This window comes from Argentina anserina, chromosome 4, assembly GCF_933775445.1.
Source record: "Argentina anserina chromosome 4, drPotAnse1.1, whole genome shotgun sequence".
In the NCBI taxonomy this organism is placed as follows: Eukaryota; Viridiplantae; Streptophyta; class Magnoliopsida; order Rosales; family Rosaceae; genus Argentina; species Argentina anserina.
In genome coordinates, this window is record NC_065875.1 from 22,044,936 (window position 1) to 22,059,834 (window position 14,899).

The 14,899-nt window shown below is 39.2% G+C and overlaps 4 protein-coding genes across 5 annotated transcripts; 3 read left to right on the forward strand and 1 right to left on the reverse strand.

Moving 5' to 3' along the window:
- Window positions 1–220: 220 nt before the first annotated feature.
- Window positions 221–5,540, forward strand: LOC126791725 (65-kDa microtubule-associated protein 6). The gene is made up of 12 exons (XM_050518193.1): window positions 221–785; window positions 1,692–1,895; window positions 2,291–2,557; window positions 2,912–3,127; window positions 3,204–3,359; window positions 3,435–3,594; window positions 3,683–3,834; window positions 4,064–4,151; window positions 4,224–4,297; window positions 4,379–4,453; window positions 4,659–5,015; window positions 5,179–5,540. Exons 1-11 carry the CDS (start codon window positions 711–713, stop codon window positions 4,995–4,997), a joined length of 1,806 nt encoding a protein of 601 aa, XP_050374150.1. The 5' UTR covers window positions 221–710; the 3' UTR covers window positions 4,998–5,015; window positions 5,179–5,540.
- A 445-nt stretch (window positions 5,541–5,985) lies between these two features.
- LOC126791737 (IAA-alanine resistance protein 1) lies at window positions 5,986–10,547 on the forward strand. The gene is made up of 11 exons (XM_050518207.1): window positions 5,986–6,627; window positions 7,236–7,319; window positions 7,449–7,498; window positions 8,417–8,468; window positions 8,605–8,715; window positions 8,792–9,060; window positions 9,355–9,504; window positions 9,597–9,704; window positions 9,815–9,916; window positions 10,002–10,046; window positions 10,146–10,547. The coding sequence occupies exons 1-11, from the start codon at window positions 6,336–6,338 to the stop codon at window positions 10,299–10,301; spliced, it is 1,419 nt and encodes a 472-aa protein (XP_050374164.1). The 5' UTR covers window positions 5,986–6,335; the 3' UTR covers window positions 10,302–10,547.
- A 63-nt stretch (window positions 10,548–10,610) lies between these two features.
- Window positions 10,611–11,789, reverse strand: LOC126791761 (uncharacterized). Of its 2 annotated transcripts, none has more exons than XM_050518236.1 (3): window positions 11,402–11,789; window positions 11,121–11,318; window positions 10,611–10,998 (listed from the first exon to the last, which is right to left on the reverse strand). In XM_050518236.1, the coding sequence occupies exons 1-3, from the start codon at window positions 11,450–11,452 to the stop codon at window positions 10,714–10,716; spliced, it is 534 nt and encodes a 177-aa protein (XP_050374193.1). In that variant the 5' UTR covers window positions 11,453–11,789; the 3' UTR covers window positions 10,611–10,713. The 2 variants fall into 2 exon arrangements, with proteins under 2 accessions (XP_050374193.1, XP_050374192.1); XM_050518235.1 differs by having other exon boundaries at window positions 10,612–11,031; window positions 11,402–11,604.
- A 1,254-nt stretch (window positions 11,790–13,043) lies between these two features.
- Window positions 13,044–14,421, forward strand: LOC126791742 (putative clathrin assembly protein At1g25240). Its single transcript, XM_050518213.1, has one exon. It carries the CDS (start codon window positions 13,070–13,072, stop codon window positions 14,330–14,332), a length of 1,263 nt encoding a protein of 420 aa, XP_050374170.1. The 5' UTR covers window positions 13,044–13,069; the 3' UTR covers window positions 14,333–14,421.
- Window positions 14,422–14,899: the final 478 nt, after the last annotated feature.

Sequence of the window (14,899 nt, forward strand, 5' to 3'; positions counted from 1 at the left end):
AAATTCACAGCTAAGCTGCTCTAAGATTTTGTTTCACTGTGTACTAAGACTCTCTTGCACTCATCTCATGAAATATGAAACCCACGCGCGCAATATGATGTATAGTTTCATTTAGCATTTGGCTCATAATGGAAAGATAGTCATCTCCTCTCTATTTATATATTTAATAATTGATTTGTTTTTGCTCTTTACTTATTACAAATGCCATTGATTTTCTCTTTCTTTCTCTAAAGTCTGAACCTTTACCCTATTCTTCTGCTGCTTCTTCTTCCTCTCTCTCTTTCTAGTTGGTGCTAGTTTCTTCTTTTCCATTCCCCGTTCCGTCCAAAACCCATCTCGGAGATCCTTTGCTTGTTCCAATTCTCACACATTGTTCCTGAAAAATTTAAAGAAAAAAAGCGAAGAAAGCTTTTGGCAGTGAAGAGTGAAGAGAGGGTTCAGATCTAGAAGAGCCAGGGTTGTTTATGGCATGGAGACAGCCACTGTTGTTTCTTGGTCTCTTGGTCTCTCTTTGACTTGATAACAAACACTTGGTTAATGCTTCCTCCTTCTTCTTCTCCTTCTTGTTCAGTCTCTTCTGTGGTGTGAGCTTTTCTCACTGTCAACCTCAGTTTCTTCAATTTGGGCTCTCTGGGTTTGTTGACTACTTGAAAGCTCACAAGAATCTTGCTTTGACATCAATTTGAGGAAGACACAGAGATCTGAGCAAAATGCTAGCTCTTGGGAGTCCCACTATCAGCTTCAGAGCAAGCAGCGGCTGCAATCATTTGCTCAAAGAGCTTCAGGTCTGTGTCCCTCTTCTTCCACTTTCTGTGTTTCTTGTTGTTTTTAAGCAGTAAAGTTTGTAACTTTATGTAATTGTGTCTTCTGCTTCTGCTTCTTCTTCTTGGAAGCTTGCTTTTTCATCATGGGTTTTCAGCTCACTTTTAAAGTTGTTTTGCTCTGTCAGAAAGGAAAACATTAATTATTTCGCTAAAATGTGTCATTAGAGCTTTAAATTAGGGGTCTCTTTTATGGTTTCCTTTGAATTGGTAAAGAAAGTAGGTGTGTCAACCTTTTTAAGTTAATTGACTCCGTGAAATGTGATCTGTTCATCAAAATTTGATCATGGTCTTTATGAAACATGTGTTTGTATACGTTAGAGAATATTTTTCTGTTTTTCTTTGTATTTTTCTGTTCTTCTTGATGGTTTCAACAATATCTGGAATTTAGTGATTTATGACAAGATTGGCAGTTAATTATCTTTGCAAGTGTCTTCCTGGATTGGAAAGCTCCTCAATTTGGCTTTCTTTCTTCAATGGGATTTTTGGGACTAGGGTTTATGTTCACTAATTTTTCTTATGGGATTTGACTTTCTGTTGGTTCTTCCAAAATGGTCTTTCCTCTGGTATTATTATCAGAGATGCTACTCGACTGGAATGGAGTTGCCTTAATTTTGGGTTCTTGACTTTTGTTTCCCAGTTTCCATAATTCAACATTACCACTTCATCTATCTCAGTTTCGAAGATTCTCTTTTTCCTTTTCTGCTTTGCAAGTTTGATGTGGATCATGATAGGATGAGAAGGATGCTGTGTGTCTCCCTAGGTTACTTTCTGTGGATAAAATGTTTGTTACCCCATGTAATTGTGGCGAGTATTTCACTCATGTGAGTACAAGATACAGCAATAACTGGTTGTGCTTCTGCTTTGCAGCAAATATGGACCGAAATTGGTGAGACCCTTGCAGACCAAGACCGTATGTTGTTGGAGCTGGAAAGAGCATGCTTAGAAATTTACAGGAGGAAGGTTGATGAAGCTGCCAATACCAAGGCACGCCTTCATCAGTCTGTTGCGGCAAAAGAAGCTGAGCTCGCCACTCTCATGGCTACTCTGGGGGAACTCAATATAGATTCACCGGTAAAAAATCCAACTTTGACTTTTGTGGAATGGAGACCACTTTTTGTTCTTGTACTAGCTGTATTTTGTTCTATTTTGCAAATTGAGTCATTTACTTGTGATTAATAATACTCTGATTGAATGGCCGGATATGGGTACATTCCACAGAATTAATCCAGAATTGAATCAATGATTATGAGATGTGGTGGAGAATGCCCCTTGGCTTTTTTTGTTGTGTCCTTGGATAATCTTGCTTGTAAAAGAAATTTCTTTCTCAAGTGTCCTTTCTCTTATTAAATGTTGCTATACACCGGTCTGCCTGATAATCCATGTGTAAAGTATATTCGTACTGATTGTGGCTACCAATTGCTGTTTTAAGTTGCAAATAGTTTCTAATTTACAACATAATTCTACAGATTCGGAAAGAGAAGAGATCAAGTTCTCTGAAAGAGAAACTCGCATCTGTAGAACCACTGCTAGACAATCTAAAAATGAAGAAAGAGGCAAGAATGAAGCAATTTTCAGATATAAGGACACAAATTGAGAAGATTAGCGAGGAGATATCTGGTTACGATAACCTCAACAATTCCCTGATTAGTTCATTAACCCTTGATGAACATGACTTGTCATCGAGAAAGCTTACTGAGTATCAAGGACATCTGCACACCCTTCAAAAGGAAAAGGTGAGTTTTGAGGTCCTGTTTGAATGGTTGCAACTGCTGTTCTACATCTGTGTAAATGAAATTGTGACAGTAAAGATAAAATCGTTAGATAGCTTATGTCTGATCTCACAAATTGTCAACAAATTTTCAGAGGTTATAATTTTATTGCTGTAACCCAGACTTGCATTCATCTTTTGACATAGTTTACTTTCAGCTTATACCTTGTAGGTTGACTTCTCTTATAGACAATAAAAGCTGTCCCATTCTAGATTGGAGACTATTTGCACTATGGATGCTTTGAATTGCTTTACTTAAATCATACTTTTGTAATGTAATTGTATCTACATCTGATAATTTACACCTCTGTTTTGGCAGTCTGACCGTCTTCAGAAGGTATTGGGATTTGTCAATGAGGTTCATTCTCTTTGTGGTGTGCTTGGCTTGGATTTTGGCAAAACTATAAGTGAAGTGGATCCAAGCTTGCAGAGGACAAACACAGAACAGTCCACAAACATCAGCAATAGGACATTGGAGGGTCTAGAACAGACCATTCTCAAATTGAAAATGGAAAGAACAGCTCGAATCCAGAAGGTAATTTTATTGCTGCCTTACATGCCTTTAGATTCTGGCTATGAAATAGAAGAGTAACCCTGTTTCTCAAATACAGCTAAAGGATGTCGTTGCATCACTCTTTGAACTCTGGAATTTGATGGACTCATCAAAAGAAGAAATGAGTAAATTTTCAAGGATTACCTACATTCTTGGAAATGCAGAACCAGACATTACTCATCCTGGCTTACTTTCAGCAGATGTTATTGAACAGGTTAAATATCAGTCTCATCTATTAGTTCAAGTTCTCTAAAAGTTATCGTATTGATTAATTTGATCTCTTTGACAGGCATCTGCAGAAGTGGAGAGACTCACTGAATTGAAAGCAAGTAGAATGAAAGAGCTTGTTATGAAAAGGAGGTCTGAATTAGAAGAAATATGCAGAATGACTCACATAGAACCTGATACCAACACTGCTGCTGAAAAATCAAGTGCATTGATAGATTCTGGTATCAAACTTCACTTCGACTAAAGCCAATTAAATGTATTTGCTAAAATATAATTGCCTAAAAGATTAATCGTGTTACTTTTGTCCAGGGCTAGTTGATCCTTCCGAACTTCTGGCAAACATAGAAGCACAGATACTCAAAGTTAAAGAAGAAGCTCTAAGTCGAAAAGAAATAACGGATAGGATAGACCGGTGGCTATTTGCTTGTGAAGAGGAAAATTGGCTTGAAGACTACAATCAAGTAAGCTTTGAGTTTTTGTGGTAGACTTTTAGTTTCATCTGTTCTGTTTTGAAAACTTTATCTAGTTATTCTAGCTGGTCTTCTAGTTTATTTAATTTTTTTTTTGAGTTCGGTTTGTTTAACATGCATTAGTTACATCTATTTTTCATGCCATTGTTATTATTTATGCTTCTTTTTTTGTAATACTTCTAATTTTGTACATTTTTACTTTTTTTTTTTTGAATTTCAGGATGATAGTCGGTACAGTGCTGGGAGAGGAGTTCACATTAACCTTAAACGTGCTGAACGTGCTCGGGTGACTGTAAACAAAATCCCAGGTATTGTCTTCTTGAGCATTCACTACTATATCTGTTGGTTTAGCTGTTAGAGCTAACAATTTTTCTTTGCAGCAATTGTTGACAATTTGATTAACAAGACGCTTGCCTGGGAGGACGAGAGAAAGACATCATTTCTTTATGATGGGGTAAGCAGTTGTGTTGTAGGATCTGTTTTCTATCTAGTTTGCTCTCATTCTCTTTTAAACTTGGGTAATAAATATTTGCAGGTACGCTTGGTGTCAATACTAGAAGATTACAAGGTGAGCAGGCGGCAGAAGGAAGAGGAGAAGAAACGATCCAGGGTAAGTTAACTACAGTCTCTTATGTGGGTCTTTCATGTCTTTCAGCATTAACTTACTATGTACTATTCTAAGAGAAAGTTGTCACTCAAAAATGAGAAAAAAGGACTACTGTTGACTGAGTATGCATATGGCCACTTTGCTTAAAGTCTAATCATTTGGCTCTTTCCTCTTCTTCTTGGAATGGCTCACTCTCTTTTCTGTACAGGACCAAAAGAAGATCCAAGATCTTCTCCTCACAGAGAAAGAGGCCATGTATGGGTCTAGACCTAGTCCCAGAAAGAGTAACAGCTTCAGAAAACCAAATGGATATCGTGCTAATGGAAATGGATCCATGACTCCTAACCCTCGTCGGAACTCAGTTGGTGGCGGAACTCCAGAGCTCTTAACACCACGATCTTACTCAGGGCGCCAAAATGGATATTTTAAGGAAACAAGACGATTGTCAACTGCACCACTGAACTTTGTGGCCATATCAAAAGAAGATACAATGTCATATGCTACATCTGTTTGTGGTTCAGTGTTAGGCTCTCCCCCTCGTGATTGAAGCCAAATATTGGAAATGGTACGCTTCACCACCTTAAATGTTTCTCTCCATTTACTCTGTAAAACAATTTGCTTATCATTCTGCATTCTTCTCTTCACCGCCATAAGTCTTTCTCTCCGTAAATTCTGTAAAACATTTTGCTTATCCCCCTTTATCAATCAACTTGATGATGTTTTTGCAGGGTCAGGTAGCTGCTCACAAGTTAGATGAAAACTTCACCGGATTAATGCAGCAGCAGAAACAATGTGAATATTGGAAGGGTATTGTACACACTAGTCTATGATTGTAATTTGTTAGGATTTACGTGGAAAGTGGTAGTAGTTTAACTTTTGAGAACAAAGTTGTGCTTTGAAGGGTATAAGAGAGGCGACTCTGCTAGGTTAAGTTTTGGCATTTTACTTGTTAACTTGGGAATTCTTCCATGTCAATATCGAGTAGCTTTATATTAAAGAAGGTTATGGTAGTGCTGACCTTGTTCTTTGTTGGATTTGCTTGTGCTTTCACCATTTCAAGTTTGCTTGTATGTATATGACTTCCATACCATGATATCTCCCACTCATGAGCATTGCTGCCACAAGCTCAAAGCTTTTTCATTTCCTGTATCCATCATTAATGTTAAGCTTCATTAGAGCCGCAAAGTCGCAGTCTTTGGCTCAATTTTTAGCTCATGAATGCTGCCAAAACCTGCTCATTTTTTCTTAACCTTCTTCCTCGCACTGAAGAGTCTAAAACAAAGAAGCCGCAACTTCGTCCCTATGCAATTACATGGTCTTCTTCATGTTGTGACTTGGGATCAGTATGAAAGGTAAAGATCAGATTTTGGACTATCCTGACGGTAGTACCAAGAATACAAAGATCCGACCTTTCGGGTAAACTATCCACCGAACGAAGTACACTAAAAACTAAAGTAATTACCGTATTAATACGCTACAAAGCTAAGTCTACAACTTTGTAGTATCAACAACAATGATGTGAATTTATAGTTGCCTAGTTGGTAGTACTAGTGAGTAGTGAGCTAGTTGGTGGTAGCAGAGTTGAGTGTGGATCTGCGGAAGTGTATTATTTAGGATTTTGGGAGAGAAGAAAAGGGATCTGTTCTTAGATTCTTCTATTCAGACTTTGTTCTAAAAAAGAAAAAGAAAAAAAAAGAAAAAAGAAAGAAAAAAAAAAGAGGGGGATGGATGTGGTGACCTTCGGTATCATAATCGGAATAATAGTACTTTTCTTTATAGTCGTTTGCGTAGTGACCATCGAAGGAGTCTGTAAGAGCCGCTCTTAGTGGTTTATAGTCTACTCTGCTCTCAGTCTCACCCAAACAGCTCCTTAAACAGCCGGGAAATGGGGGCGTGTAAGATACAGATGGCGTTTGTTGTTGTTGGTTTGGTTCTTGGGTTGTGTTTGGATCTGGGTTTGGTTTGTGCATCTGGGGAGGCTCATGTTCATAGTCACAAATGTAGTCATGGGCATGACCATCATGGCCATGGTCACCAAGGACAAACCTTGATGGGGTCGAAGCTTCTGCCTGAGGAGTTGGCGGAGGAGGAAGATATGAAGTTGTATGGATTTGGGTTTCACAGTCATGATCATGATCACAGTGAGCATTTTGGTGCTTTGCAGCTCTCAGTTTCTGGTATGTATATTTCTTTTGTTGTTGTTGTAATCATCTTATGATATTCTTAGGATTACTGTTAATCTATTACCTTTTTGATTTTGGGTTTGTAATCTGGATATGTGTATAATGTGTGATGAACTGAATTGTTTTGTGAATTGTACTGTGTAGTTGCCAAACAAGTTCTGGGATTTTTCGCAAATAGTAGAATTCGATGACTGTATGATGGTAGACATTCTGGGAATGTGCTTCAGTATATTTTTAGTTTGTCATCTGAGATATCAGTACGAAACTATGTCATCTAGGTTTAAGAAATTGATTGGATCGGGTGGTAAATCAACATATGTGAAGCGCCTCTTTGAAAGTTCCGGTATTTAACATGGAACACACTGTATCACAAGTGCGAAGTCATGAGATGTTCCTCAATTGGTGTTTGATCTCTATATTTGTAAACACAAGCTTCAGTCTTTTTTAACTCTGCTTCACCCTGGAAACTGTTCTAAGTTGCTTAGTTCCTAACTTCCTATCTAATCTTATTACATTTCCTTGTCAAGTGGAAACACTCATCTGAAATGTATCCCTGACTCCATGTGATGTTCACCCTCTTATTGTTTTGTATGTACATATAGGTCTTTGGATTCATTCCTTGGGATGCTCGCTTTTAGTCAGCATGGCTTCTCTCATTTGCCTGATTATTTTGCCAGTTATATTCGGTAAGTGATGATGGAAAATGAAGAGATCCTTATTGATATTGGCAATGACCTTTTTCTCAGTTAAGTGATAAATTTTGCTCTAGGATGCCTGTCTCAGTGTCAGGGACTAACTCTTTACCATTTTTCCAGTACAGGGAAAACCATCCAAGGCAGTTGTTGATTCCTTGGCTTTATTTGGGGTCAGTTTCTTGTTATTCCTCAATCACATTCAACCTCTAGTGCTTCTGTACATTTCATGTTGTCAACTAATCACCAGTGCTCCCCTTATTTTCTTTGTCGTTGCTAATCTCGTGATTCTAAACTATTAGTGACATTACTTTCCATTTCATCACTTTCCTTTCACGCTGTTTCAAGACTTTCATGTTGACCAATGAAGTTGAAATTTTGCTTTGGGAAATATGTCTCCAATTTGCTGAACATTGCCTACTACAGGTCCTCCTGTGTAGTAGCAACTAAATCGCGAATTTAGATGGCTTTTGGAAATTCTTACAGTATTTTACTTTGGGCTATACATGTACGCTATACATGTACTGTTCTTTTTCACCCCCAGAAACTTGAAAGTTGAGGAGTTAGGGACGCTCTGTTCAACTCCTATAGCGTTGCAATCCTTGGTGGATTTCAGGGATCTAGAACATCTTAGGAATAATCACATTTTGGCATCTAAGTTGCAGTGGCTTAGAGGCATCCACCTTAAAATGGCCCCCAGAGTCCTAAAGCAGGGCTATACATATGTTGACTTAGGATAGAGTGATCAGTGAACTGTTAGATTTACTATGATTAATGTGTCCTGGCATAGTTACATCCAAAATTAAACATTTTGTTTTTTGCTTGAGCATGTCTTAGATTTGACCTCCGGCATTTCACCATAAAACGGAATCTTTTGTCCTGTAATGTTCTTGAATTTTGAATGCCTTTTCTGAACTAACTAATATATACTTGTTTAAATGTGTGGGATGAATCATACATAAGAAATTGTTTTTGTTACTTATGAACAAATATTGTCTTGATCGGAATATCACTTCAATGGTTACAATTTTATCTTAAAGAGCGTTTCTAGTGTTTCATATCTTGATCCGCTATTTGCATTGCATTTGCAGGCTGGAGCTATGTTAGGGGATGCTTTCCTTCATCAACTACCACATGCTTTTGGTAGGGCAATAGTTAGACATTCTATTATGATGCTTGGTGTGTGTATGTGTGTGTAGTAATACAAAAAGGGTATAGCTGTTCGTTCATCTTTGCATTTGCGTTTTTTACAAGTGAGCCAGAATCCAATTTATTGCAGGTGGAGGGCACTCTCACTCACATGACGACCATGCAGGCCATGATCATAGTGAAAATGAGCATTCACATGCACATTCCTTGGAAGATCTTTCTGTAGGAATTGCCGTCCTGGGTTAGTATTATTTATCATTGTGCGTGCTGTCTTATGGCATTTTGGTTGGATTCTGATTATATCTTGGTTGTTGCAGCGGGAATTGTGTTGTTTCTTTTAGTAGAAAAGATAGTGAGGTATGTTGAGGAACACTCTGGAGGAACTAATGCATGGGGTCATGGTCATCATCACCACCATCACAGCAAGAAACTGAAGGATGACAATGATTCTCATGATGACTCGCAGTCAGAATCATCCACTGGAAAAGATGGGAGGAAGTCAAATGCATCATCGGAAGGAAAAGTGGAAAAAGTTTTAAATGATTCTCTGAAAGAAAATTCTCATCATGATACTCAATTGCGTAAGGTAAGCAGCTTAATCGGCATATTGATTTATTTTCAAACTTACATCATGGTTGAGTTGCAAGTTCATTTTGTGTCAGATATGGGACTACTTCGTAACTTTATATAAATCTTGTATCAAATATAAATTACTTACATGTCTATAATAAGTTATTTACCTAAAAGTTAAGAATATCATTGGTTATTGATAATTTTATCCAGTTAGATTGTTATTAGAGGAATATGAACCTTGTTAATGAATTTTGTTTACTGGAATGATCTGAAGTATTAACATTGTGCCATCTGGCCAATCCTGCAGAGAAACACTACCACAGGTGATAAGGATAATAAACCAGATGTTGATGGTGCAGATTACTCAAGTCATGATGCTAAATCATTAGATGGAGCACCTGCAAGAAAACCCAACAATCTTGTGTTTGGTTATCTCAATCTCTTCTCTGATGGTGTTGTATGTGGTTCTCCTTTGTTTTTAATCTTGTACTTAGTCAAACAAAAACTGTGGTTATTATGATATTAACAAGCTTTGTCTTTCCACTGCAGCACAATTTCACGGATGGGATGGCCTTAGGAAGTGCATTTCTGCTTCATGGTACTGTTGGCGGGTGGTCTAGAACTCTATTCTTGCTAGCTCATGAGATTCCTCAAGAGGTTTGAATTCTCTCTCTTGTTCATTTAATGTAAAAAGGTAGCATGTATTCGATTATCAATCTTTTATGAATACATGCAGTGTTCATACGTATCACCTTACTCTGTCTCAGGTTGGTGATTTTGGTATTCTGGTGAGGTCCGGTTTCAGTGTATCCAAAGCTCTCCTTTTCAATTTCCTCTCAGCGCTTGTGGCCCTAGTTGGAACCGCAATGGTAGGATATAGTACTAGGGTTTTCCCTTTTCAAATTGTATCTTCAATTATTGAAATGGGGTAGTAATCTGTGGATTTTGGTGCAGGCTCTGCTTATTGGGCAGGATCCAGGGCAGTCGTCTCTGATGGAGGTGAAATGAGCCTATAAGTTTTTACATTTATGGTTGAAAAAATTACTTCATATTTGCCTGTCAAAAATCTCAATGAATTTCCTTTTCCCCAATTTGCAGGGTTTTACAGCTGGTGGATTTATATACATTGCTGTTGCTGGAGTGCTTGCAGAAATGAATAACAATGGCAGCTCATCACTGAAAAGCACGGCGATGCAATTAACTTCGCTGATACTCGGCATGTCAATTGCTCTATGCATTTCACTTTATGAATGAAAGTTCATTTAGAAATTGGGACTCAGATATTGATAGTGTACTGCAGTACTAATAGGGGATGAAATCGAATTACAACTCTGCTTCTCCGCCTGATTTGTGTGGGGAATGTGGAAATGAGACGAGAGAAGATAGAAAATAGAAGTATGATTAAACCTCGTCACAATACACATTCTATGGAACATGGTGCTTGTTTTTCCTCTGCTTTGATGCATTAAATATAGTTCTTAAAGCATCTTTCATTCTTTCTTTTCCTCTCAATTTGATTGATCGTTTTAATGTGTAACAAATACATGGCTCAACATATAGAAGCAGATTCAAAAACAGGCAATAAAGAGTTCGTACTGCATTTTGGTTTTCTATGTCTAGACTTAAAAAAAGAGCTAGACAAGTGAATGACATGAACCATTTCCGATCAAGACTTGTCCAGCTGCTGCAGCATTTGAAAGACGGTGATGCTCTGAGCAGGCAGAGGGCGAGGCGGATGAGGCGGCATTCTCCTCAGAGGGGATATGATATGGTCACCCCCGCCGCGGGTTAGAGTGTGATGCCTCTTCCTCACTGCTCTCACCGGAACAGAAACGGGAACAGGAGGCTGATCTACCATCTCATCCGTAAAACCAGGAGAAGACACTTCTGTTCTCTTACGCGGCAAAGAGCTGTTGTAGTTGCTCTCAGAAACCCTTGCTGTTCCTCCATCCTGTAAATTTATTTTACATGAGACTATATCAATCTGCAGATGTAACAACAAACATCACTACCACCAAAATGTTAAACACATAACAAAACAAAAAAGACAGAACTAAACACAGAGGTGCTTACATTGATGACAGAAGAGTCCGGCATTGGGCATTTCAGAGGGTGATCCTCATCCGGCGGCTCCGAAGGATGTTCGATTGGCCAGAACTCAAAGTCGAATAGGTCTACTTGACCTTCATGAAGCTCATTATGAATTTGAACGTCCATAGCAGCACACCTCTTTGTTTCATTTATCAGTGGAACTTCAGGTTCTTCTCCATCCTAATGAAAATGAAGTCTTCTATATAATGATAAAGATGTGCAACCAGCATATGGAAATCTTTGGAGAGAGAGAGAGAGCTTACATAATAATGACTTCCACGTGAAAATCCCATAGCGATACTAGTATTGTTCATCTGAGCAAATTTGTTCTCTTCTGGAGTGAGAGAGCTAGCTAAGGCTAAGGTAGGAAAAGATTGATGAAAAGACAAAGCTGCTGAGCAAAGACCATAAAAAGGAGGAGAAGGCTACGCCTGAGCTAGTAGTAAGGGTGGTACAGTGGTGAGTGGAAGAAGATCATGAAGAAAAGATTCCAATTCCCACCATTTTCGTCTTATTATTTTCTTATTTACTTTGGATTTGCTCCTTCCTGCTACTACTTTATTCATCTGTAAGAACCCTTTTCTTTACTTTATCTGGGGACCCTCGATGTTGCTCTCTCTTTAGCTCTTTTCACTGTCGACTCTCACAGATTCAATATATTCACAGAAAGAGAAAGAGACAAGCTTTTGATTTCACTTTGTTGCTTTGATTAAGGAACAGCTAGCTATATATGGATGTTAGTGATCGAGAGATAGCTAGGTTAAAAATGTAACAATCTCGCCGCTTTCTACTTTGTATGGTTTTGCAGGCGGAATATATATGAGCAGCTGCAAAAGCTTATAAACAGTCGCACAGACACATTCACATTGAGAAAGCAAGAAGCAAAGAACGAACAGAAGCACACAAAGGGGAGCGGAAATCACGAGATAGGCCTGGAGAGCTTCCTTTAAGCACTTTGTTTTTATAAATTGTTCATGTCGATGCATGCCAATTCAGGTTCGGTTCTAATTAAACTTCAAGGCTTCAAGCTAAGCACCATAGGACATCCATGCATGCTGCTGCTGCAGAAGTACTTCTACGCAAGTCATGTCATCAGCACAGTTTGTTACGTGAAAATTTTTTCACAAGAAGTCAAGAACGATAAAGCAATGTGATCCTTTAGCTGACAACTGAAAGATTTTGTTGTCTCTAGTTTTTGGATCGTCCTCTTGAATGGTAAAGTGTAAATAATATGTCCAGTATACATTATATAATACATTTCACACTAAATTATGATCGAGAAATTAGCACATTAAATTTGACATAATCAAAGTAAATTGAACATACACGTACTTTAAGTTCCTTCTTTTACAAACACTTTCCCTTTTCCGTTGAGAACTCATTAAACTACATTCTGTCTCAGTTGTTACTCGTGGCATCAGTATGAGGTGGTGGTATCACCGTTAATGTGTGGGAGGTGAGAAAATGTGACTCCATATTAATAGCAGCGTTAAAAGAGAGTCCGCAAATCAAGCCTTGAAAAACTCCTAACGTAACACAAAGCACCATCGATCAGTAATTTGCCAAAGAAAACATTACGTAACATCAGTCCAAGGTGATATTCAGGTCTCTCTAGACGTTTCTCAGTCCGGTCTGTAATGGCTTCTGTTTTTGGAGAAGCCAAATAATTACGGTCAAAACTCGCAGCTCACTTGTTTATTTACTAAATAACGCAAGTCCAGAAATAACAAAACATTACTACTCTGGGTTGTCCCGAAGCGTAAAATGGAAAATCAAAATGAAAAATAAAAATGTGAGGTAAACGGCAGATAGTAGGAACAACGAGATAGCGAGGCCAAAGGCCCCGAGTAAAATAGGCAAAGGGGATTCCATTCCCAGAGTTGCTGGTGACATTTGATCGAATAATCTAGGGTTAGGGGGAACCGGAGGAAATGAAGCTGTGGAAAAAAGCTGCCGGGCTTATCAAAGACCGGAACAGCATTTGGGCCGCCAGCATTTCTCGCCGGACCTCCTACCGCAACCCCGACCTAGAATCCATCGTTATCAAGGCCACCAGCCACGACGAGTTGCACGTCGATTATAAGCATTTCCACCGCGTCTACGAATGGGTACGTACCTCTCCTATATACGTAAAGCCCTTATTATATGCCATCTCCTCCAGAATGGAGAAGACAAGGTCATGGGTGGTGGCGCTCAAGGGCTTGATGCTCATGCACGGCGTCTTCTGTTGTAAAATCCCCGCCGTGCAGAGGATCGGACGACTTCCGTTTGATCTCTCAAACTTCACCGACGGCCACTCCAACCCGAGCAAGACGTGGGCCTACGACGCCTTCGTGCGGGCGTATTTTACGTATTTGGATCAGAGATCTTCTTTCCTGCAGGAGACGGCGACGTCTGCCGAGGCGTTTAAGAAACAACAACAGCTGGGGAGATTACAAGCCGTCGGCCTTGACCTCCAGCCTCAGGAGGAGGAGCCACCGTTGACGGATGAGATTGTGAAGCTTCGGAAATGGCAAGCGCTGATGGCCATGTTGTTAGAGATAAAGCCTCATCCCGGCACGGCCAGGGTGTATCTTGTTTTCGAAGCCATGATCTGCATTTTGACGGAGATCTTCGACGTGTACAGCAGAATCTGCAAGGCAATAGCGAAACTTCTGGTAAGGATATACGCGGCGCCGGGAAAAGAGGAGGCGCAAATGGCACTTGCGGTGGTTCAGATGGCGGTGACACAAGGGCAGGAGCTGGAAAGTTACCTTGAGTTCTGCAGGGAATTGGGTGCTCTTGGCTCTTCGGAGTGCCCTAAAGTGAAGCAAATCCCGGAAGAAGATATTAAAGACCTAGAGAAAATAATACGCGAAGCTAGTGATGGTGCGGAGAAGGAAAAAGAGGAGCCTATAGAGAACAGCAAGGCCATTGTAGAGATGCAAAAGGGTGATGATGATTTGTTGATTCTTTTTTATGATCATGATCGTCAGCGACCGACGAAGAAGAAAATGTTCAAAACTATAATCACAGATAAGTGGGAGGTGTTTCCTGATGACGATATGATCAGCTGGGTGAGTACTGGTTACAACGATGCCAGTGCTGCAGCTCCAGAATATAATAACCCTTTTGCATCCTCTTCGAGTCTGATGCCTCATGTTGCACCATCACATAATCATAACCCAATTCTTCCGGATTTGATTAGCTTCTAAATTGATTGTGGTATCAATTTAATGAATGATTGAAGTTCCATGATTGAAATGTCTCCGGCCAGGCGTCTCGATCGATCTTCGTTTATGCATACAGCATCACGTACCTATGGAAAACATATTATGGGATCAACAATTAGGAATGGTCTATATATATTCTATCGTAGCTTATCACCTCCTTTTTGTTTCTTCTCTTACTTTAGATTGGCTAACCATGCTAGCTTATTCCTTGTTCAGTGTTCTTTACTAAAAAGTTTTGTCTACAAACTACAAACTTCTGCCGATTCACCATGCTTCACCTAAGAAAGTAGTTCATTGAATTTTGACAGATACGTGCTGATCACACAATGTGGTTCATATATCTAGACTACGTTGCTCAAAATTGTCAGATTTGTAACTCATATAATAGTTTGAGGAAAAAATTAAACGCACAAATTGACAATCACACCACGATTTGTAGCCCTAAAACTGGATTCAATTTCATTTGCGCATGTTAGGAGCACAATAGCCACAGGATATCGAGGAACTCTAGGGCTAAGAGCTCATTCAATTAAAATTTATATCATGAAA